Here is a 24,881-nt window from a genome sequence, read left to right on the forward strand (position 1 = left end):
ATATGGAGAAAGAGGACCGTTCTGACATTTCTGTAAATGATACTAATTTATGTCTTTGTGTCAATTTATTGTTTAAAATGGTCCACAAGTGTGCGTTTACTGATCTGGGGCATCACGACTAGTGCAACATGAGAAGTTGTGGTTTAGAGTAGGGATGTAAAAAAGATTAAATAATCGTCTTATCGCAATTGTTTTACCTCATCGCAATGATTTCAGATCACCGCAATGATTGCACATCTCTCTAAAAAACACAAGGGGGAGCTGCAGTTTTTGAAAGATGTATTCATTAAATAATTACTTTCAAAAATGTGTTATGTGTAATAATATTTACTGCCAGGTTTAACTTGCAAAATATTTAATTTAAATAATCACAACAATGTGTGAAAATTATTTAATGAACAAACTAAAAATGTATAAGAATTAAATGTCAAAGCAATAAAACAGTCAAATAATCGTCATAATTGTCAAAATTTATTAGGCAATTAACCGTCAGACAAATTTCATAACTGCGACAGCCCTAGTTTAAAGTACATTTTTTAGGTTTAAAGTAAAAAATCCTTTAAAAGCTAATATGAACATTTCTCATCAGATTTCTTTTAAATTTTTAGAGCTGTGTTGTCCGTGTTTCATTTAAGTTGATACTTGAATTTAATTGTTTTGAAACCTCCAGTAAGTCCTGTGTTTTAAGCTTAACCCTTTGAGACCTAGCATGTTCCTCTCGGGCTGTGAAGGATTCAGTTTTTCTAATATTACAAATCCATTCTTCTGTACTTTGCCGTGGAGTCACACGAGGGTCACATGCGTTGGCTGCCCCAGCTGAATTTGTTTGATGTTAAAATCCTTTCCAATATGAAATCAGAACTTCTGTTTGCCCAAACGTATTAAAGACTTAACTCAAAGCAGACTCGGTTGTATATTTGGGATTAAATGCATCAAAGAAAAGATTTCATGCTGGCAAATTTTATTTCGTTTTTAGTTCCTCTTCAGTTCTTATATTACTTACATGTGTGATAATGATCAGTTTTGTTTTTTATCACTATGGTTGTTCTGTGTTTCAGGCGAAACCCATCTATGGAGGATGGCTTCTCTTGGCACCGGAGGGCACAAATTTTGAAAATCCTATTCACCGATCACGGGTTCGTACCACTTATTGGATTTTCAGCTCTTTAGTGTTAAAGAAAACAGAAGATGCTCATTTAAATGTGGATTGCAGTGCTGCACTTGTACTTGCCTGATTAAAAACTATTTTTAGACACATTCGAGGGTGTTTAAGCCTCTAAGCATGCATTCAATTGAACAGAAACAACCAGAAGGTATAAATACTTGACATTTTAAATAACATTTTATTTTATTAAGTAGTAAGAATATAAATGATCTTTGAGAGATTAGCGTAGCATCCACAATGGGTGGTTTACTGTAAATTGTCATGACATTTAATACTACAATTGTTAGTACGTGTAACATATAAAAACACAGTTAATCCACAGCTATTGTTCACTAAATCTCTTCCATATTCCATTGTCATGCATCATAAAGAGATAGCTGTATTTTAGTGTGTGTGCGTGTGTGTGTGTGCGTGTGTGTGTGTGTGTGTGTGTGTGCGCGCGTGTGTGTGCGTGTGCGTGTGCGTGAGGGGGCAGTGGAGTCGCTGACTCATTCGGTCTCAAGCTGAGCTCGTGAGAAACAACAGCAGCAAGAGTTTGTGGAATGGGAAACAATTCTGCAGCAAACAGGAAGTCACAAATTGACAAACAAGATGGAAAGATTTCAAAAATATTCCAAAATTACACTTTAAACTCATAGTCGTGGCTTTGAACAATGATGGTTGCAGGTAGCATTGGTGAGAGAGAGTTCCTGATTGGCCAAAAATCTGTTAAGTGCAGGATGAGTCATCAGAATTTTTGGCTCAGTTTCTTGGAACAGAAAGCCTTTACAGATACAATGTGTACATCGGCATTTTGTAGGAATACAGTAGCATATCTTTGGCCTTTAAAGCTGTCGGACACGGAAGTAAAGCCATAAACTCTATCCTTGAATTTATGGGCGTTAAGCAATAATATTTGTATGTAGTATGTTGTGGTTGACCAAATGGGCAGGGTGGCCAATTTAATTGTAGTATATTTACTATGGACTTTAGTGGACCTCAGCAGTTTACGGTTTCATTGCAGCTTCAAAGGACTCTAAACGATCCCAGCCGAGGCATAAAGGTCTTATCTAGCTAAATGATCGTCATTTTTGCTAAAACTTCTCCTCAATTTTTTTTATGAAAGTGCAGTGTTCCTTTTAATATAATATCATGTTATAACAGCAAATGAGACTTACAGAAGTGGCACCCAAATCTGCTGAAGCAGGATTCAGAGGTCATGACATTGGCATCACATTTCACTCATGCTGTCTTGATTTTTTCTTTTGCAGAAATGGCAGAGACGCTTCTTCCTTCTGTACGAGCATGGACTGCTGCGCTATGCGCTGGATGACATGGTGAGTGTTTGTGAGATGTGGGTCTCGAATAACTTGTAGTTTTTAAAGAAAGTGAGCCAGGACTGTCACTGTCTCGCCTTTAAGGTGCATTATTACACACTTTAGTCCAGTCTTGGTTTTATCTGTATATGTGTTGTCATGAAATTTGTGTGTGGTGCTATATTGACAAGCCTTCAGGATGTTTATTCAAGTGCCTGACTCTTATAGTGGGTATTCATGTTATATGGAGGGAGGATCTACAGTGCACAATCCTGAAACTATTTGGGATGTTTCTGATGTGATGACACTGTGTCATGTCTTTGTTACGTAATATCGCAATAAATGAGAATATCTTCAAAAGACGCAACTACAATTGTAATATCGGTTACTTTCAGCTGATGGTTGTGTATTCAGTTGGACGCTTGTCTCGGGTTTTGTTGTCTCTCTTTCATCTCAATAATATAGTGATGGCCGTAAGGACAACATGAAACGCAGTTTGGATTCATCTGCATTCATGCGTGTTTTTGATTGTTGTTAAGCACCACTTCAGACTACACGTGACCGTCAGCCCTTTTGTGTAGTGTTTGTGTTCGTTAACATAAACGTTATGTGTAGTGTGTTTGTGTGTGTAGTTTTTGAATACAGGAACATTAAGTCCATCATTAGTGCGTAGAGGAAGCCAGGCAAGATCCGACCTGACACGTCTGATGGTGGTGTGTATATGTGTGTGGGTGAAGCAGTGTTACATCCGTTCAGCTACCCACAATCCATCTGTGTCCTGATCAGGAGCAGAGAGAAATTTACAGTACACACACTGTTTTAATTTTTCGCATTTGATAAAGAAAGAGAGAGATAGACGTCTTATTTAACAAGGGAATGGTGAGGTTGTCTTCGATTTTTCAGATACACATTTGCAAAGTATTTTATACACTGAGTTTTTGAGTTATAAACGTCTCTCTCATTTTTTTTTTAAATGAATTTTTAAGATATGGTTTGGTTATGTAAGTGACCATCAAAAAGTTCACTACAGTTCATCCCCAAAGTCATTATTTAATTTCCTAATTTTTTTGTTAATTTTGGTGTTATATATCCACTCAATAGATGATGTCCTTTTATTAGATTTCAAAATTGTATAGTGTCTCTCTCTGCATCTTACATCTTAACACTTGACCGTGCACACTTAAAAATGGTCCCTAATGCATGTGTATTTTGACGTGTATTTGTTTGGTGTCATCAGCAGGTTGTTCATTGTGTTTGTCCCATCAAAACAGGTGCTGATGAGAGATGAAAATGTCTGGTACATTCAAAACCAAATACAGCATTTATAGCTGCATTGAAACATGTGTTTCCATAACAACTGATCCAATCCTACATTATAAAGTGCTGTGTGAATCTCATACATCGCCCCATAAGGGAGAAATAAGAAATATTTGGTATAAAAACAGATTTGTGTTTATGTTTTTCTTTATTTTAAGATTTTTTTGCACATTTTTCTAAAATCACTTCACTGTAATGTGAATTTGTCTTGCGTCATGTCATTTCGATTAAACTCTTGGCCTGAGAGAACGCTATTTCAATACTCTGTAGTCTGTATGTCCTGTACATATAGCAGAATTGACATTGTGTCTAGATTACTTACAGGAATTACCTTAATGTCATGCAAATTTTTCACTTGAGTTAATATATTCAACTTGCGCGAAGATGCGTTTGAGGCTAATAGCGCGTTTTCACACAACGCGCCGCTTCGTGTAATTTGCATAGCTTGTGCGAGTTTGCATTTATAAACGTCTTTCCTTTGACTTTGTATGTAATCTATTCACCAAATCGTTGAATTTGCGTTTGGTGTGTACACCCCATTAGATGTGTAAAGTTTGTAACTACAGGAAAATTAAGTCCATCATTAGATATCATCACGTGATTTCCTCTATTTTTAAAGAGATAAAAATTACATAAGATTTTTAGGTGAAATATGACACAGACATTTTGTTACATTAATTCCAGATCCTAATGTCATTCAGAAGTTCAAAAGTTCATTGCTGTTTGTTTTAGGGCTGATGTGTCAGTATGTTGGTATGCTTTTAAAGGTTTACAAAATAGCAGATTTATATTTAGCACAAATGTACAGTACTTCTTTACTCGGGAAAAAAATTCTATTTTAATGTGAAATATGTCAACACTTCATCGAAATGTGAAGCAAATCTTTTCAAAATTCGCAAAAAGAGTAAAACAAAGAAATGCTAATTAAGTTGTTGGAGCAAATGCCGGTGGTATTGGTAACTTGGTAACCAATAGTAAATAAAACAAGGCACCCTTAGAAAATGGAGACATGACTGCAATTAGTTACGATTTGGCAAGTCCAAAATTGACTAGCAGTGCAGATTGTAATTGCGAAACTAAAGCTATGCACAAAAAAGAAATGCAGAAACGTTTCATCCTACCTTCAGTGGTTCTTTTGTAATCAGCTTTTGAATATGGGTAGGTTTCTGCAAAAACACCACATTTTGAGCAAAAAAGCAGAGAGAATTCCATTTTTGTGACGGACTTTTCATAGAGATCCCATTCAGAGCGATCTTTAAAACAGATACGGACATGCAGCTGCTTGCCATAGGGCAATACTTCCGGGTTTAAAAAGTTGCGGAACTTGGTGGATGGTGGATAATAGCGGTATTGCGGAAAGACGGAAAATCTCGTCATTGGCAGGGAAGCGTTTTCTCTTGATTGACGAGATATCTCGTCAATGGCGGCGAAAGAGTAAATGTATTGCATAAAATGCAAAACATTTTATGCCGGCACTAGCAGCAAGGGGATTGCAATGATGACAAGCCCCATATATGGTAAAGACAACATCAGCTGATACAGCTAGACGATCAGTCCCGTGGGTTTAATGTTCGCTATGTCAGAATTTATTCGGCAAATACGTTTCCATCTCCCATTATTCACATTTACTCTTTCAAGGCAAAAACACCTTTTCGCAAATTAGGGGATTTTTTTAATTTGACGTTTCCATCACTCGTTTCTCATGTGGTACTTCAAAATGTGCATAAAATCAGTGTGATGGAAACCCAGCTAGTGACAACAAATCATTTCAACAAGTGTTGAAATGGCACTCTCAACACTTGTAATGCATTTCTGTTTAAAAAGGCATTTGACAACTCAAAATATATGGCAGACAGATTTGATCCATTTGGATTGTGTTGTGAATGTGGAAAAAATATGAGTTGAATATGAATATAATTGTAAATAGACTATGACATTAGTAGTTAACTCTTCCACCCGAATTTAGATCAACAAAAAGTTCAAACTTAGTTCTTATTTGGTGTGAACTGAATTATGCATAATAAATGTGACCTGGACGGACCCCAAAACCATAAGTATAGCACAGTTTTATGTGTAGCAATAGCCAATAATACACTGTATGGATCACAATTTTTTTTTATGTCAAAAGTCATTAAGTAAATATCATGCCCATGAAGATATTTTGTAAATACCTTGATTTTTTGCACCCTCAGATTCCAGATTTTTAAATAGTTGTATCTTGGCCAAATATTGTTGTATCCTAACAAACCATCACGCAAAAGCTTATTTATTCAGCGTTCAGATGAGGTATACATTTCAATAAAAAGAAATTAACAAAATATGGTCCAGGGTCACAAATGCATATACATTTTAAAATGTTGTACTCTTTCGTTTGTTTAATAGAAGCATCAGTACAAATAGTTAAACTGTATTAACATAAATCTTCATGGTGTGTACCGTACCAAACTACAGAATAAGTTAAAGCAGTTGACTCATGGCCACCCACCAGCTCTCCTGGCAGTAAGTGATCTCTAGTTAAACAGCATTTTGAGAATTTAAACGCAGCCATGGTTTTATTTCATAGCATTTCATTGAATACTAATGTTTAATGGGCTTTACTTTTAGAAGTTGTTTTAGTTTATTTTCTTTCATCCCACATTGATCCTAATGACCCTTGATAAGATGGACTTCGCTTCTCGCTACTGTTCTAACTCCCCTCACTTCCTCTCCGCTGTCCGCCTCCGCTGGACTTTATCCACTAACAGAGAAAGCGCGAGAGAGAGGGATGTGTAGGAGGAGAACTGCATGATGACAGGAAGATTAGAACAGAAGGGTTGGTGCTATTTTCGGACCAGCAGCATCTGTACAAGTGTGCACAAAAATGTGTGTGTTATAATCTCTGGACTGGATGTTAAACATACTCAGGATTAGTGTGCGACAGCAGCGTCCTCAGTTCACCGCTGTTGACCCACTGGCAGGTTAAGGGTTAAAACTGTGGCCATTGAACTCTGACAGGGTTTGGTTTGCTGAACTCAAATTCAGCAGTCTCTTTGTGTTGTTTAAAACGCTCGGTCAGTCGGGCAGCGTTCCCATGGGTCCCTCTCTAAAGACAGAGCGGGGTGTAAAAATCTGTTTAAATGCCTCTTATTAGAACGTTGTCCTCATGTTTCCTGTTTATTTCTTTCTACATCAGCCATGTAGATCATTTCACAGACGTGACCGCCATGAATGTGAATTTTGTTTTGGATGGCGAACTGATATTTCAGTATATAGGACTAAAAGTTAGTAACAGGAAAATTTGTTTGGCAGAATTTGTCCTGTTGTAAATGTAGAGCAAAAGTGAGTGACTCATATTTGAACATAAGGAAATATGTTAAACAGAACATACAACGCTTTGTTTTATGACATCAATTTGTACAATATTTTACAAAAAATTTTACTTGTCAGATCATCTTCAGATCGTCTTACTTCAATTATCCTAAATTAACTATGGTAATAACATGTAAGGTTGAACGTGAAAAGTGTTCAAAACCTTAACCGTCTGTCTCGCAGTTTTGTTAATGTATGCATGTCTCGCGTGTATAAGAGCATCATCACAAACGAAAGTTAGCGTAAAAGGCCACTCACATTATAACGTAATGATAACTACATTAGCTTCCACACCACCGGACGATAACAATAACTTTATGCTAATTCGACCGTGAGGCACAGTACTCATGCAAATCGTTTACATTCAATGGCATTAACTAATATTGCACATTTACTTTAATAAAAATGTTTGCAATTGTTCACATGTCATTAAATGTATATGCTATTAACTTTACAGCAACAGCACTGGACTCCTGAGGTAATTTTGTGTATTGGACCTCAGCAATGAGCTTTTCCACAGTGCCATCTGCCATTTCAAATGCTCGTGCACTTTAGATTCAAGAAGATTTGATTGGCTGTCATTGGTTTATTGTTCATCAATTGAAAAAAAAAACGCCCAGCAAATGATCACAACAATATTGCGTATCTTTATTGTTATAGTTGTGGTGTGACCTTCACTTTTCTCTTTAAAATAAAATGATTTTTAAAACTATATTTTATATAGTTATTGTCATATTGTGAACGGCTCTTAATGCAGATGACGGAGAAACTGCGAAATTAGAAACTAGTGTTACTTTACAGATTAAGTTGTTTGGTAACTATTATTAGAGGGGCAATGGATTGTAGTTGATCTGTGATCTACGCGAAAGGAATGCCCAGATTAAATTTAATATCATAGAGTAAAGGATTTGTCATGTGGTCTTTCTCTTTTTTCTGCCTCTATCAATGAGTTTAGCATGAAATGTATTGTATTGCAAATATCTTAACCTAAACAGCTGCACAGGATGAGTCATGAAGTTAAAGAAGTTTTGCTTGTATGTTTTGAAAATACCATATCTACAATTTCCTCCAAAAGCTAATAAATGAATTGAAAAAACTCAACAGTTACAATACTGGTTGTAATGTTACTAAATTCTGAGCAAAATACATTTAATTCAAACACGCGGTAATACGTGTTAATGGGTTGGGGAGGATATTTTGAGGATATTTTTAGCTTCCAGTCCTACTGTGCCCGTAATAGCGACCAAAAATGCACTCGGCCTTAAACACAGATGATGACTCTTTTCTGAAACATTCATTTCTCCCAGAATGCCTCAGCAGCCTTATCTGAACATCTTCTGTCACTCATGTGATCATCATGTCATCAGTTGAGCTCATTCAACAGCGTCACTGAAGAGAATCTGAGTAAACAAGCACCAAAATTGTCACGAAAATATCGAAACGCGTTGTGAAAGCCTTTTTTCATGCTGGCCATGTATGTACATTGTTCTCTTGAGTATGTGTGTGTTGATTGGTCACTCTGTGTGTGTGTGTGTGTGTGTGTGTGTTTGTGTTTGTGTGTGTGTGTGTCAGTCTTTCTTATTAAGGGACTTATTGTGTATCTGTGTGTGTTTGTGGATGAATGTTGGCTGCACAACAGAGAAGGAATCTTGTAACTCTTAAATATGTGATGTGTAGAAATGTTGTGAATGAAGGTGAAAGAGAAACTTGTAGAGAATGTTGATTGAGGTACCAGGTAACCAGACAGGGAAATACAGCGAGAATTAACCGGTTTGTGTAAGTGTGCCATGTTTACTTACCTAAATCTAAAAAAAGCACATACCATAGAGTTCAAATGTTGTTATATTGATAAAAATCTACAAATGACGGCTGTATCGTTATGCAATACATAAAAATATCTGCACAAAGTCTCATTTATATACTATCTAATTGCTCATTTAATAAATAATTGCATAATTAGGTTTATTGAATAAACACACAACATACGGCATTACTAGATAATGTTTGGGGATAAGACATTCTTTTATTTGCTTTTTTATTCAACATTTAAGGGGTAGAAATAGTTTGGGCATAATCATTTGCATACTATTTGTCCTGTACTGTACATGCCGGTGTATGTACATGATCATTATGCATGAATACACCGAATACTGCTTGACAATAAAGACAACCCGATGGCCCGGAGCCAGCGTGAATGATGCTGTAACTAGCTGCGTTTCCATTACAGATTTGCACACTAACCAATGATATGCAACTTAAACATAGTTTTCCTTTCGCAATAAGTCATTCCAAACATCACAAGGTTAACTTATATCACATCCATATTAACCAAAGTAGACGTAGGACTATTATCCAAACATTTATGCCAAGAAAAGCCCCTTATACTTAGGAGCAGCATTGTTTCTTGGATGTAATAGTACATTATTTTAAAACAAAAAAAATGTAGTGTTATCCTAATAATATTGGCAAGGAAAGCCTCATACTTGGGAGCAGACACGTGTTGAGGGGTTTCTTGGAGGTTTTCGTACAAACCACGTCATCATTAAATAATATTTATTCTACTTTGGTACATTTTTACATACAAATAATAATTATGTTACTTACCGTCATCAGGTGACCTAAAAATGCGAATAAACTATTTCCATTGCAGTTTTGCGAATTACACCATTTCACTTGTATTTATTATGACTCAACTTGTATACTTAAATGTTCTGATTTCTTTGTATGAATTCAATATTTGGCTTGATGGCTACATCTGGTGGAAATTTTGTGTCAATAGCCCACTTAGAAATTCCCTTACTGATAAAAATGCTGATGTGTCAAATACTTATTTTCCCCGTCGTATATCAACCTATAGTTGATATTGACAGATGGAAAGCACTTTTTCCACTATTGAACATCAGCCAGGGCAATCCTAAGGGACAGAAAAATGCATCAAAACTTGTACTTTATTTTAAGTGTATATTAAGTGCCAGTAGTCTTTTTCACACATACAGTCTTTACTGGTAAAATACTTACTAAAGAGGTTGTAAGATTACTAGTAATTTACTGGTAAGCGCTATGTGTGAATGAAGAATAAGGATTACCGGCATTAGAATGGATGACGTCAGAAGGCACTGACAGCTTCGTTTACCCCGCACTGTTTACTGACCTTTTCACACGGAGTTTAGAGGTACCTTCCGCTTTCTTTCCGAGATAACTGTTTTTTTTTATACTGATGTGTGAATGATATCTTACTGGTAAAAAGATGGAACGTCACTGCGTGTGTGAACAGAACATTTTTGCATTCATGGTGAAGTCATTCTAATAAATTCATGGTAATTGACCAACTTACTTTGTGAGAGTAATTGCAATTACTTGCAACAGAATTGCAATTTGTATGCTGTGCACCTTTAGGATTTCATGAGGTAAATTTGAAACAAGGAGTAAAAAGTAAACTATCAATATCTGTCGGTAGAAGCCATTCTACGTAATTGAATATCATATCGCATCAGAAATGTTGTATCTCTAGTTTCAATCCTTCTTCACCTATTATCTTACTGGATTAATAATGCATGATTAAATATTCATAGTGACATAAGTATGGTGTGCTACCATCTGTACAGTTTTTCTATCATCTCATAATAGGCAGTGTTCAGTGTATACTATACAGTAGGAAGTACTTAGTGAGGTTACTGTTTTTAATATTTAAAGTATGTGTGTGAATAGATTCTTCCATCTGAATGTGGTCGGTCGACAGAAAAATCTCTGAGATAGTTTGCATGCATTGGTTGGTTTGATCTATCTAATGCAATGACATTCACAGTGTTAGGTGATACTTACGTGTCCAAATAGTTTCTGTGGCCTGTATGTGTGTCATTTCATGTACTAAGTTTGTGTATGTGTCTGTTTCAGGCCAGCACTCTTCCACAAGGCACAATAAACCTGAATCAATGTGTGGATGTTGTGGACGGTGAGAGTCGCTCGGGACAGAAACATTCGCTGTGTGTCTGCACACCCGAGAAAGACTATTACGTACGTGCTGAGAACAAAGAAGTCATACATGGGTGAGTTACACAGTATGTGATCGGTTAAACTGTAAGGTCGTACACATACCTCACATTTGACCTATTGCTGAAACTTTATGATGCTTATTTGCATTATTTCAGAAATATACGGTTATGTAAGTACACAAAGACGGGCGTGAATGTTTGGCAAATGCACTGCAAACATACTGCTTGCAACATACATGTGTTGCAATATCACTATGATGGCGACAGACCACAGTTCACGAAGGCAATCAGGAAGGCAATAAATGTTGGTGTCATTAAACTGGATGTGTTATTTTTTGAGTAGCTAGTTATAAACAGCCTAACCTATTAAAGTTTTTTGCTGGAAAATGAACTGCTATAGCGCCACCTTTGGCAAAGCTCAGAATGCAGCTTGCTTGCATTTGCATTTGAAGTTTTACTGTAGACTGGTTTCTATTACAGATTTGTGTAAATCTTTTGATATATTTTCTAAATGTCAATAAAAAATTATTGTGAAATGAAAGCGTTTCCATTAACTGATGTTATGTGACTAAAACAGATTTTTCATTCCAAAAATCACAAGTTGGTAGGTTTACTTCTATTGCAGCCCCAGCACTAGCCTTTATTTTTGATCGAAGGAGTCACAGGCGTGTTATCCAAGCATTGTTGACAAGAAAAGCCTCTTAGACTTGGGAGCTGCAACGTATGAGGTGTTTCTTGGAGGTTTTCACATCTTTAACAAATGATCATGTGACACTTACGCATGTCAGTTTACCTGTAGATACGTAAAAACTGTTTCCAAGTTTTGTGAGATATGCCTTAAAATAACCTCATGCGAGTGTGAAAACTTTCCATGAAAAGTTTCCATATTTTCTATTGGCGCAATTTGTACAAATGTAAATGAAACATCTTTCATCCGCATTATATAAGAACGAGATCTGTCTAACCATTTCACAAACATGAAAATAATGTTGATTGGTTCATTCAATTTATATTTTTATGTTGTGAACTTTGCTATAATTTATTGACCTCAGATAGCAGGACAGTGTCTGTCCTCAAATGTTCCTGTGGTTGATATGTGTTTGGGTTTCAGAACTGAATGAGTGAAGTAATGAGTTGTGTAATTGCTGTTCACACGGAGTCATTTACTAAACACTGTTTATGTGTTCAGATGGCAGGAAGCGCTTATGGTGTTTCCAAGAACCAACAAACAAAACCAGAAGAAGAAACGGAAAGTAGAAACGCCCACCCCACAGGTACAGGCACACCGCACAGGTACACGCACACTACACAGGTACACGCACACAGGTACACACACTGCACAGGTACACGCACACTACACAGGTACATGCACACCGCACAGGTACACACACACACACACAACACATGTACACGCACACTGCACTGGTACACATACTACACAGGTACACACACTACACAGGTACACGCACACTACATAGGTACACACACTACACAGGTACACGCACACCGCACAGGTACACACACACACACTACACATGTACACGCACACTGCACAGGTACACACACACACTACACAGCTACACGCACACCACACAGATACGCACACACACTGCACAGGTACACGCACACACTGCACAGGTACACCTACACACTGCACAGGTACAGGCACACAGCACAGATACCAGCACAGGTACACGCACACTACACAGGTACACGCACACACTACACAGGTACACGCACACCGCAAAGGTACACGCACACCGCAAAGGTACACGCACACAGCACAGGTACACACACACATTACACAGGTACACACACACCACACAGGTACGCGCACACACTGCACAGGTTCACGCACACACTGCACAGGTACACGCACACCACACAGGTACGCGCACACACTGCACAGGTACACACACACACTACACAGGTACACGCACACCACACAGGTACGATCACACACTGCACAGGTACACGCACACACTGCACAGGTACACCTACACACTGCACAGGTACAGGCACACAGCACAGGTACAGGCACACAGCACAGATACACGCACAGGTACACGCACACTACACAGGTACACACACACACACTACACAGGTACACGCACACCGCAAAGGTACACGCACACCGCACAGGTACACACACACATTACACAGGTACACACACGCCACACAGGTACGCGCACACACTGCACAGGTTCATGCACACACTACACAGGTACACGCACACCACACAGGTACACGCACACACTACACAGGTACACGCACACCACACAGGTACGCGCACACACTGCACAGGTAAACGCACACACTGCACAGGTACACGCACACACTGCACAGGTACAGGCACACCGCACAGATACACGCACAGGTACACGCACACTACACAGGTACACGCACACGCTACACAGGTACACGCACACCGCAAAGGTACAGGTACACACACACTACAAATGTACACGCACACCGCACAGGTACACACACACATTACACAGGTTCACGCACACCACACAGGTACGCGCACACACTGCACTGGTACAGGCACACACTGCACAGGTACACGCACACACTGCACAGGTACATGCACACCGCACAGATACACGCACAGGTACACGCACACTGCACAGGTACACTACACAGGTACACGCACACCGCAAAGGTACACGCACACCGCACAGGTACACACACACACACACTCCACATGTACACCCACACTCCACATGTACACGCACACTGCACAGGTACACACACACACACACTACACATGTACACGCACACTACACATGTACACGCACACTGCACAGGTACACACACACACACACACACTACACATGTACACGCACACTACACATGTAGACGCACACTGCACAGGTACACACACATTTAACAGATACACAAACCATGCAAGTACACACATTCCACAATGGTACACACAGACCACACAGGTACACATAGTATATTCAAGTACACAAACATTATACAGATAAACACACCACACAGGTACACACACACATTATACAGATACACACACCGCATAGGTACACACACATTAAAAAGATACACAAACCATGCAAGTACACACTTACCACAAAGGTACACACAGACCACACAGGTACACATACACTATACAAGTACACACACTTTATACAGATACACACACCGCACAGGTACAACCACAAACACAAATGTACACACAGGGGCAAACACAGTACAGTACAAGCACCACAGGTGAACATGCCACATGTATACACATGCACGTCTCTCAGATAAGGGTTAAGCATATACAATCAGAAGTGGGTGAACTTTTCTTGAACTAGGTTTAAAAGTTAGTCTAGCAATTCCCAGAAAGTCTATCAATCTTTTGCAGGATAAAATCAGTGACACATGATTACATCAGATGATGTCACTTATTAAAAATTGTCTTTGTTTTGTTGCGTGCATGAGCTTTGACTCGCTCTTTAAATAAAGTTAACATGCAAACACACACAAAGCCTCCGCAAATATATCACTCACTGAATACATCGAATGACAACAAACAATGAATTCTAGTCTGAAGTCTGAAGGTCGCTCCATGTCTGGGTCGCACACGATACACAATGTTTTATGATTCATGAGCAGAAACCCTTAAAAATCAACCAGGAGCCATAAAGAAACAGTTCACCCAAAAATCTTCATCATTAATTGATAAGAACTGCTAGTAAGGGTAGGTAGGTTTGGTATTGTTAGGGTAAGTTTACTCTAGTCTGACCTTCTGTCCTGTGTTTTGTCAGGCTACTGCTCTGCTAACGGGTCGATGCTCCCAGCAGAACATGAATGGGTTTATTGTAAGTCCGACAGACGTTTCTGACCAATCAGAGCGCAGTGCTGGTCATCTGTACATGTCATGGGTGTTTTTGGGATGATTAAATAAACTAGAGGAATATGTAAACATATGATTGACAAAAGCAATTGTGCTTTTATTTGTTCAGTAATAAATTCACGTGCGTTTGCTTCTGCTGGGACGCTGGGCGGCTTATGCACACGTGTGTGTGTGGTTTTATGCAGAAATGTGTTTTCTGATTTAATCAGAAAGGTTTGCTGGGCGGCCGAATGGAAACAGGAAAGACACCGAATGTTAATCTGTGTGTGTGTGTGTTTTGCATGGGGTGTGGTGCTGAGCGTAATCAGTGTGTGTATGAAATCATAGCACAATTGTTCATTTATTATGGGCCTGCAAGTTTAGACAGTCACCTTCATGTGTGTAACTGTCTGCACACAGACACATACACACAGACACAGACACACACAGCTGGTTTGACATCAAAGGGCTCTTTGTTCTTGTTTGTGTAAGGCTTAGTTAAATATGTTTTTCTCTGTGTGTTCAGGAACCAGGTCCGGCGAAGGTTACAGTCACCAGCAGCAGTATGGTGTGTCTGCCGAGCACTATAGCACACGCCGAGCGAGTGCCGTCCACCCGCGCCTCTCTGTGGCAAGAAGAGACGATGAATCGAGCCTCCATACCGACAAGTTCCAGTACAGGCAGTCTGAGCCAACTTTCAGAAGGTATCAACACTCATGTTCACACATGCTAGACCTGAGTCATAGATTTTAGGTTTGACGCTAATGAAACAATCTGTGGTACTGATACGGTGCACCATTGTGTAGCCATAGACATACACTTTTGTTAGCTTTGAGGTCATGTAGGTGTAATGCATGCATTGTAGTTTACAAAATAAATTTTAGCAGATATTGGCATTTAAATGTACAGTCTTTCTTATCCTAGAATATACCACAAATAATGATGTCTGTAAATTTTTGACCTCTACCCATAATAATAAGACACAGTATGTAAGATTTTGGCATTGAAATGTCCAATAATCACTAGCGAACTAGCGTACTTGCATTACCCCAAATGTTTTCAACGATGTTTGAATTCTGTCCATTTCTGTTCATAGGGTCGCTTGTCAGTGGTGTCATGTCCAGGTTATCTTTAGGTTCGGCCTTTTTTTAATAGTTTTCTCTGGGCAGTGATGCGTGCTGTTTATGTGCACCAAACGCCTCGTGGTTTTGCCGCCTGCCACGCCTCACGTTTGCAGCCAGGATTGCCTGAAGTTAAAAAATTAAACTCATCAAAAGTCATTCGCGTTTTCATTGTCTAATCAAATAAGGGGAAAGGCGGGCCGTCCGTTGTGTTGACAGAAGTTTATAGTTTCTAGGAACAACCAGAGACTACACTTACTCACTGTCTCCTGCGTGTTTGTGCACCTCTCACCCTCTTCTTAAAGTTTCTGCTAATATGACAACAGCAAACCAAAGTTTGCAGGGCCTGAAGTTAACTTTTTTGACCACCAGCCACTGTGGCAGGTGGATTTAGATTTCCACCTGCCACAGTGACTTTTTACCAGCCAGTATTATTTTATTTTTTTGCCTGAACAGTGAATGATAACACTGTCTTTATTGTTTAAATTAAATATAATTATTTTTTAGAGCTACAAAATTTAATTTCTCTTTGTCTTAGGTTGTTTGATTAACATTAATGACAAAGACTTAAGTAGTTAACTTGTTAATTGAGGTTACTGTCTCTTTAAGACCAAATAAACACAGACTGGTTTTTGACTCTCTATACATACACTTAAGACATAAAATGTTTTTATTAGAAAAAGAATACTGTGAAGATCATTTTGTTTATATGTGCCCTGTCAAGAACAGAAAGATTTTATTTACGCTTGCTTTTTGTAACGCATCTCTACGGTGTGCACTATTGAGTGCCCTTAAACGCGCGGGCGCACACACAGACGGAGGGGGAATTCCAAACTGCGCACATAAATGCCCCATATACGTTGTTTTTCATTACTTTATTTGCAAAATGTATGTTAATGTACTACAGTATACGACACAGAGTTCTGATCCGTCACAGCACTACACAACTGTACAACTGTGATTGTACTGTAGCCTATGTCAGCATTGCATTCTCATCCCATTTCACCAACAGTTTAATACTTACTCGCACATCCAAACGTAGTCAGAGAAGTGCCACATCTTCTTTCCAATCGCATGAACGTTCCGAAACAGCAGTCGCATCCTCTCAATGAATCACTCTATTCGCATCAGTGATGAGCGGGTTTTTCGAAATGAGCAGGTGCCTGCGGTCACCCGTGGTTACGCATCATCCAAAAATATTGCGGTCGGTCAAGTCGTTTGTAATTAAGATGCCAATTAACTATTTTAATCAATTACTACTTTTAAAAAATGCGGGCCGAGTTGTGGGTGGGTTAGTTGAAACTGTCGGTCGGGTGCGGGTTGTTAATACATTGACCCGCGCATCACTGATTCGCATTGGCTACCCGCCATTGTGACCGATAGATTGACAGTGTCACCCGCCAATTGCAAAACCACCCGCATTTGGTTACCTGGCAATATAATGCTGTCCAATTGGTGTGATCGGCCGCGTAGGGAGCGCATACACCTTTAAACTTTTTTTTACATGTTCGTGGGGAAAAAACGGCAGCTGCTGGCAAGCACGGCGCTTCCATTAAAAACAATTAGAAACATATGCCGGTGTAAACACTTTGGTGTATACGTCCCCTAAGAAACCATGGGTGCTTCTCAATTCTTATTTGTGCATCCTTGTTTCCTTTACTCGTATCTTAGCTTCATCCTCCAAGGATTGAAGTGGGGACGGAGGAGTCAAGGCATTAGGTGAAATGTCATATACTCACTCTTTGTTTAAAGTTAATTCTTTATTATCAAGTACATTATGGTGATGGTGTGACATCTAAACATATACTTTCCCACTTTGTACTTTCAAATGTTTCTCAGCCTGTGATGTTGAACTCAAAGCTTATGGCGGTTTTCTTAAAATAAGAATAAGATTCCAAATATATCCCAAAATTATAAAAATCCATTCTTCTTCCATAGTCATCATTAATCACGTCAATGTTTTTGTTATAATACAGATTACATCAGCAGGGAACATTTGTTGTGTTGGACTGAGAGGAAAGCTGTCATAATAAAGTCACTGAACCACAAATTTCTGGGCAAAAACATTCAACTACGAGAACATTTAATTACAGTCACTCACTCGGGACATTCGCCTTACCACAATAACCACAATTTCCGTCTTAATACCAGAACATTGATTGTTACCTCATTTAAACTTATAGACAGAAAGATTGAGCTGTTTTGAAGTTGATGAGCACAGTTTTCCTGTGCGGCTTATTAAAACAAAACGTTGGAACAGCCTCGTCATTCTGTTTAAATAATGCCAATAGGGTTTATGTAGGGATCAGGCAATAATTTACACCTAGCAACAGTAACTGTTATAACTGTGGTATTTTGACACATTTATTTATGATTAAGAGTTATGTTTTTGTTTTCAAACCACACAGACTCTGTGAGCGTTGGTCGTAAGCCACGGGTGGAGAGCGGATATTTTTCTCTGGAGAAAAACAAACCAGAAGAAGATGAAGGACGACAGCATCAGCGAGAACAGGAACCATCTTCTTCCCGCTCCAGGTATCTCTCCTTTTATCCCGAAGTCTTCAGTTCTCCTGTCAGTCCTACACACACGTCAAATGACACACGCACGCTGCTCAAACGCGAGTCACATGACTCGCACAATGCTGCTAACATACAGATGTCCGGCGACGTGTGCGTTCCTCTGAAAAAACACAGCAAGCACTCGGAGGACATACAGAGACCTACCAGAGCAGACAAGCGTCTTTCACACCCGTCGCTGGATTTCCAATCCTCGTCAGACACTAAGCAAAGTTCCTCCCCACTTCTCACACCTGATACACCTCCAGATACAAACACATACACGAGTCACACAAACATTCTCCCATCATCGTTGTCCTCATCCCAGAGTTCTTTGGACTCTGAGCAGAGTATGCAAAACCGTGGCGTGGGCAGGACGGGTCGAGGCGGGCAGGGATATGCCACCCTGGCGGACGTCCCTCGGGCGAAGAGACTCAATCATCGGGAAGCGTTCCGATCCAGCCAGAGACGGCAGGATGTGCGTGCACGCACGAGGAGCCCGGGCAGAGAGGAAATTGAGCGACTGTTTGGACGGGAACGAAGGTGACCCTCTGGTGCAGTCACACAAAAATGCAAGCTCTGTTTCAAACCCTCTACATAGACAGCAAAAGCCTTCCCTTAAATAAGCACGTAGCAGCTTGCTAACAGCTACTCAGAATACTTTAGCAGCCGCATTGAAATACCATGGTAACCACATAGACCAGCCTACCATTGTGTAAGAGATGCACCACATTTAAACTGCATACTGTCTGCATCTAGTGCCTGTAAAACAAAAAATGTTGCCTAGGTAGGCAGGAGGGTTTGGAACAGAGCCCAGGACACAGAAACACTTCAGTTAAATACACATACATTAAAAGGATTACTTCACTTTCATTAAAAAAATCTGATAATTTACTCAACCTCATGTCATCCAAGATGTTTATGTCTTTCTTTGTTAAGTCGAGAAGAAATAAATTTTTTTTTTTTAAGGAAAGCTTTCCAGGATTTTTCTTTATATGGTGGACTTTAGTGGACAGTTTACAGTTTCAATGCAGCTTCAAAGGGCTTTAAACGATCCCAACCAAGGCATCTTATCTAGTGAAATGATTGCCATTTTTGAAAAAAAAAAATACTTTTAAACCACAACTTTATGTCTTGCACTAGCCTTGTGATGCACCAGCGTGACTTACGTATAATGTAACCATGTCAAAAAGTCACGCATGACGTATGTGAAACTACCGCTCCAGTCTTCAAGTGTGGAGGAGCGTATAGATGTTGTTGTATGTGAAATTATACTAATTAATGTCTTTGTATCAGTTTATTGTTCAAATTGTGCGTTTCACATATGTTTTGCGTGAGCTTTCGATGTGATACGTAAGTTCACTGTGGCGCGTCACATGGCAAGTGCAAGAAAAGAAGTGCCTTGGTTGGGATCGTTTAGGGGTTGTATACACCAAAGCTTTTAAACGCGGCTCAAAAACGCCTGGCGGACACCAAATGCCAACTGTTTTCTCCTCAGCTGAGCGCTTTGGTTGCTGTGATACTTCTGTTTTTATCAGTCGTTTTACGATGTGCCAGTTGGTTGTTGTGATATTTGTCCCACCCCTCCTTCACTGTGATTGGACGGCCGTGTGAGAACTGTCATTGATGAGCTGAGCTTTTTATCCAAAGTTGAATTTTTTTTTAACTCTTGGTGCTGAGTGCAGAAAAAACGCTGGGCGCCGGCTTTCAGCACAAAAAAAAATGCTAGCTGCTGGCTTTTTTGAAAAACGCTGAGCTTCCATTGGAATCAATTGAAAACACACGGCGGCCGCGGGCGTAAAGGCTTTGGTGTGCACGCCCCCTTTAGAGCAGGGGTCACCAACCTTTCCCAAACCTCGACTTGATGAAAGGCAAGATCTACCTATCAAATGGCCCATTTTGACACCTATCTTAACATTCTTAAGAAAGTCAGTATATCATTGCAATGTAAAAAATAATGACTAAGTATCTCATAATGATGAAAAGCTTTCTCAAAATTAAAACTTAACATGCGCAATATGGCCAGAACACTGCACGCTGGCGACATCCACTGGTAAAAGTGGTGTAGTAAATGCAATGAGTGATGCAAAATTCAATTCAATGCAAAAACAATTGTTTATATTCTATATATAATATTATAAAAAATTAAATTAAGTATGTATAATTGGTAGGTTTTACCAATAGTAATTTAGTAATCTACAAAGTCTTCTTTTATAAACTTCTTAAATCGTTTACATTAGAAGAAACATTTATGCGCAGTCCACAAAGCAAGGTGCTTATGTGGTTTTTTATATTATGTGTATATAAAATACGGGTAAAGTTTTGTGTGTGTGCGGCGTGAATGCTCTGCTCGCGAGTGCAGTGAAGTGAAACTGATTAAGGATTTTTTTTATTCAATGCCGAATTCGGAAAATATGACTTTGGTACATAAAAGCAATAAAGCGGCTGACTGGCAGCAGTACAAATTAGACGCCAGCCTGCCAGTAATTTTCCCGGAGATCCTTGATGGTCTGGGCCTGAACCTACTTATTTTTTCTCTTACTTGCGGGGAAGTCATAAAGATCGACCGGTCGATCCCAAACAACTGTTTGAGACAACTATGGAGAAAAATCCTGGAATGTTTTCCCTCAAAAAATTATTCTCGACTGAACAAAGAAAGACATAAACATCTTGGGGTTGAGTAAATTACTGGGATTTTTTATGAAAGTTGAGTATTCCTTTAAAACACACATCTGAAGTATTTGTTGGGAAATATTTCTGTTAAACAAACTTATAGTTTATAATTTGATAATAATTCAGTACAAATGTTGTTTGGCTCAAGAAAGAGAAGTTACACCAGCTAGTTCCCCTGCAGCATAAACATGCTATATGCCAACACCTCTGCTGTGTATAAAGGTATCGATGTTACAGCTCCACCTGCTGGTATAGATAGGAAGGATCAGTTGATTATATGTTTTTGACAATCAGAGATTATGAGGAGTCTAAGCAAATTTATAACATTCATCTCATTCTTGCTGCTTTAGTGCCACATAGTGAAAGCGGTAAAGTTAATATTTCTAATGTCTTTTCCATTTTGTTGAAGTTTTAAAGTAATTGAAAATAAATATTATTTTGTAATGCAATGTAAGTTGCATTGGATAAAAGCATCTGCCAAATGCATAAATGTAAAGTAATGTATTGTCCTATCATTTGGCAGAAATATGATGGCTGAAAAGTCTGACCTTTTCTGCACACGTATGAAAAGTTGCAATGTTTGATTTGTTTGCACGTTGTTTTAAGTCTTTTCATTAGTTCAGTAGATTCATTTCACTGATTCATAGAAAATGATTCACTGATTCTGGTCTCAGTTCTTAAAGGAGCATTTCACCCGTAGAAACATTAATCTTTATTGAAAGTGTGTCATATTTGTAGTCGAAATTTAACATACTTTTAGAATTTGGTGCCTATTTGACCGAGAAAAGGGGTGTTTGTAGTCTCACCCCCTCAACAAAGATATTGGACTTCCTTCTTTCAATGATGCAAAATGATGATTTTTACATCATTGAAAGAAGGAAGTGCAACACTGAAATCTGTATTTCTCCTGTCTCAGCGACAACTGAGAAAATGATGCATGACCATTCAAAATCATGACTGGGGTTCTAACTATACAAAGCTTAATGCAAATGGGTGAAGTGTCCCTTTAAGGGAGGTATAGAGATTAACAGTGAGTAATGACAGTAAATAATTTTTGTGTTCCTCACACAAAGTTATTATGTGATGTTATGAATTGTGGGTAAGAAAAGTCAGAGGTTTTATATTTGGATGAACTATTCCTTCAATGCTTTTCTTAGTCCTTAAGTGGTTCATTTCTGAATCTGTGATTAGAAAATGTTCTCGATTCATTTCTTCCTCTCTTTTGCTCTTTATTTGATCTGTTTCTTCTCTTTTTCAGGCTTTCTTCTGAAACTCTGCCCTTCCTGCCCTGTGCCACGCCCTGCCACGCCCACTGCTTACTTTCATTACACCTGCTGGTGCCCAACTTTAACATGCACACACAATCTCTAAATCAAATACATTAGCATTAAATCATGAAGTACACACTAACACATGGGTGTACATAGGGAAAATTTGCATTACTCTTGCTATGTGGGGTTCTGCTGTCGCTGGTTTCCTGCGTCTGTCCTTCTGCTCCACCATCTGCTTTTATATAAGTCATAGGGGAGAGTGGGGTAAGATGTGTCGCCCCATCAAACTGCTTGCTTTGAAAAGGCTTGTCATATACAGCTGCCCATGGAGTATAATCAGTTTTTATGTGTACCAGAACGTACACACACAGTTAAACGCACAGCCATGCAAAGTATAGTTTGTCGCATGCACATTGTGACCTGGGCTACATACTACATTCTCCTGTAGGTGCATGCACAACCTACGCGTACAATGTTTGCAGGGTTTCAAAAACCTGCCGGTGTGCATGCACGTAAAAATGGATCATACTTTGGCTTTAAGAGATACAAGAGAGGTATTTCTTATGCATGTCAAAGTCTGTTTTGAATATGACAGGTAAATAAAAATGTCAAAGAATATTTATCTGGATAAACAAGATGATTATCTGAAAATAATATTAGCTGTATCTATTAACATCTCAAGCTAAGCTTACTCCATTCTCCCCTACAAACTTATTTTATTAAATGCAACAAGTTTTAACAGGTTGTCTAACATCTTAGATTTTTGAGAGACACCTCAAAGTTTCATTCATGATGATCCGAAGGGCAACGTGCAGAAGAAATCGAGCTCCAAAGTGTATTTAGAAATGCATACAGTAAAATTTAATGTTATTTCAGCATAACATGATAAATAATAAAATCTATCTATTTATAAATAATGTCGGTTTTAGTTGACTGACCTGTAATGAACAGGGAAACATAAGTGTCAAGGACATAAACTGCAACATCCTCAGTTAATGTTGGATGAATGTAATAGGATTGTCAGAGGTATGTTGATACATTTATTTTTTTGTTAATTTTGTTTAGATGTGGTTAAAGCTGTATTTTGAACGAATTAATCAAAGCATAAAATATTACAGACTAAAATTGATTGTCATATTGACATACTGAACTGGGTTTGTTTTAATGCAGACGTTCTCAGGTCATCGAGCGGTTTGAGGGTCACGACACTGTCGACGCTCCAGAGCAAATGGACACGGCGAATTCTTTGACAGACCCCGCCCCTTCCTACTCAACAACTAATCAGAGAACAGGACGCAATGAGCGCCGCCTCTCTAACCAGAAACAGGTGTGTACCAATACATTGCTGTTTACTGTATCATCTAAGGTTGATTGTTTTGTGTAACTCAATCTTGTTGAAAGCAATATGCAAACTTTTGTCTTTCAATAAATAAAGATTCAGTAAGTTAAGGACTGTTGTGAATTCAGCATTATTTGTGTTATATTACTGTGGCACATTAAATTAAATTTTTGCTGCAGGAGTTTTCACTTGATTCTGGTCAAGGCCGAACAGAAGCTGTTTCATCGCTCGCTGGTTATCGAAGAGCTAAAAGTCTGGACCGCAGAGCCACCGAGACCCTCATGACTGTAAGTATACACCAATCCACACCAACTCCTCTGCTACCCCGGATAAACAAAACTATATCCATCATTTCCATAAGGCTGGCTTATTTGGAAAACTGAACAAGGCTTTCTTCTCCTTACATCCAAAAACACACTTCTTCTTTTGCGCCATTGTTAAGTCTTGATATAAAACAAAGCTGTCGCATGAAGTGATGTCTGTGACTTACACTGGAAGGAACAATGATAATGAGCGTCCTAACGCTTATGGGTCTTTCACATAGGAAGCGGTGTGCGCTGCGCTGCGCTATGAAACCCATTCATTTCAATGGCTTGCGCCGCGCGAGGGCGGTTTTTTGTTGCGCCGAGCAAAGCGCGAGCGCAGCGGAGCGCAGCTTGCGCTCACGCCGCGGTCAAAGTTCAAAATAGTTTAACTTTTGCGCTGCGCTCTGTGACGATTACCCGCGCGGCCAATAGAAATGGGGCATCCAAACAAGCAAAATGGACGAAAGCTTATACTCGGGATTCTCAGAGCTTTATAATACAAGTTTATGCTCATACAGAGACATCGGAAGGAAAGCCGTGTCATGGAAACACGTAAGCAATTCAAGTTGACATGTTAGGTGTGGTTTAAGTCAAGCAGCTTGTTGTAGGTATGCTTAAAGTTACGTGAAATGGAGATGAGCAACATCAGTCTCTG

At 39.1% G+C, this 24,881-nt stretch overlaps 1 protein-coding gene across 6 annotated transcripts in view; it reads left to right on the forward strand.

Moving 5' to 3' along the window:
* Positions 1–24,881, forward strand: part of LOC135740446 (uncharacterized) — a 51,689-nt gene that overhangs the window by 5,896 nt on the left and 20,912 nt on the right. For 4 of the 6 annotated variants that reach the window (XM_065258810.2, XM_065258812.2, XM_065258808.2 and 1 more), the window contains exons 2-10: positions 1,059–1,136; positions 2,416–2,481; positions 11,020–11,171; positions 12,307–12,391; positions 14,894–14,947; positions 15,488–15,665; positions 18,491–19,181; positions 23,753–23,909; positions 24,101–24,208. In XM_065258810.2, the coding sequence (XP_065114882.1) occupies positions 1,059–1,136; positions 2,416–2,481; positions 11,020–11,171; positions 12,307–12,391; positions 14,894–14,947; positions 15,488–15,665; positions 18,491–19,181; positions 23,753–23,909; positions 24,101–24,208 (1,569 nt within the window). The remainder of the gene's footprint in view (positions 1–1,058; positions 1,137–2,415; positions 2,482–11,019; positions 11,172–12,306; positions 12,392–14,893; positions 14,948–15,487; positions 15,666–18,490; positions 19,182–23,752; positions 23,910–24,100; positions 24,209–24,881) is intronic. The other 2 variants (XM_065258813.2, XM_065258811.2) reach the window with 2 other exon arrangements.

This window comes from Paramisgurnus dabryanus, chromosome 22 (genome assembly GCF_030506205.2).
Source record: "Paramisgurnus dabryanus chromosome 22, PD_genome_1.1, whole genome shotgun sequence".
In the NCBI taxonomy this organism is placed as follows: Eukaryota; Metazoa; Chordata; class Actinopteri; order Cypriniformes; family Cobitidae; genus Paramisgurnus; species Paramisgurnus dabryanus.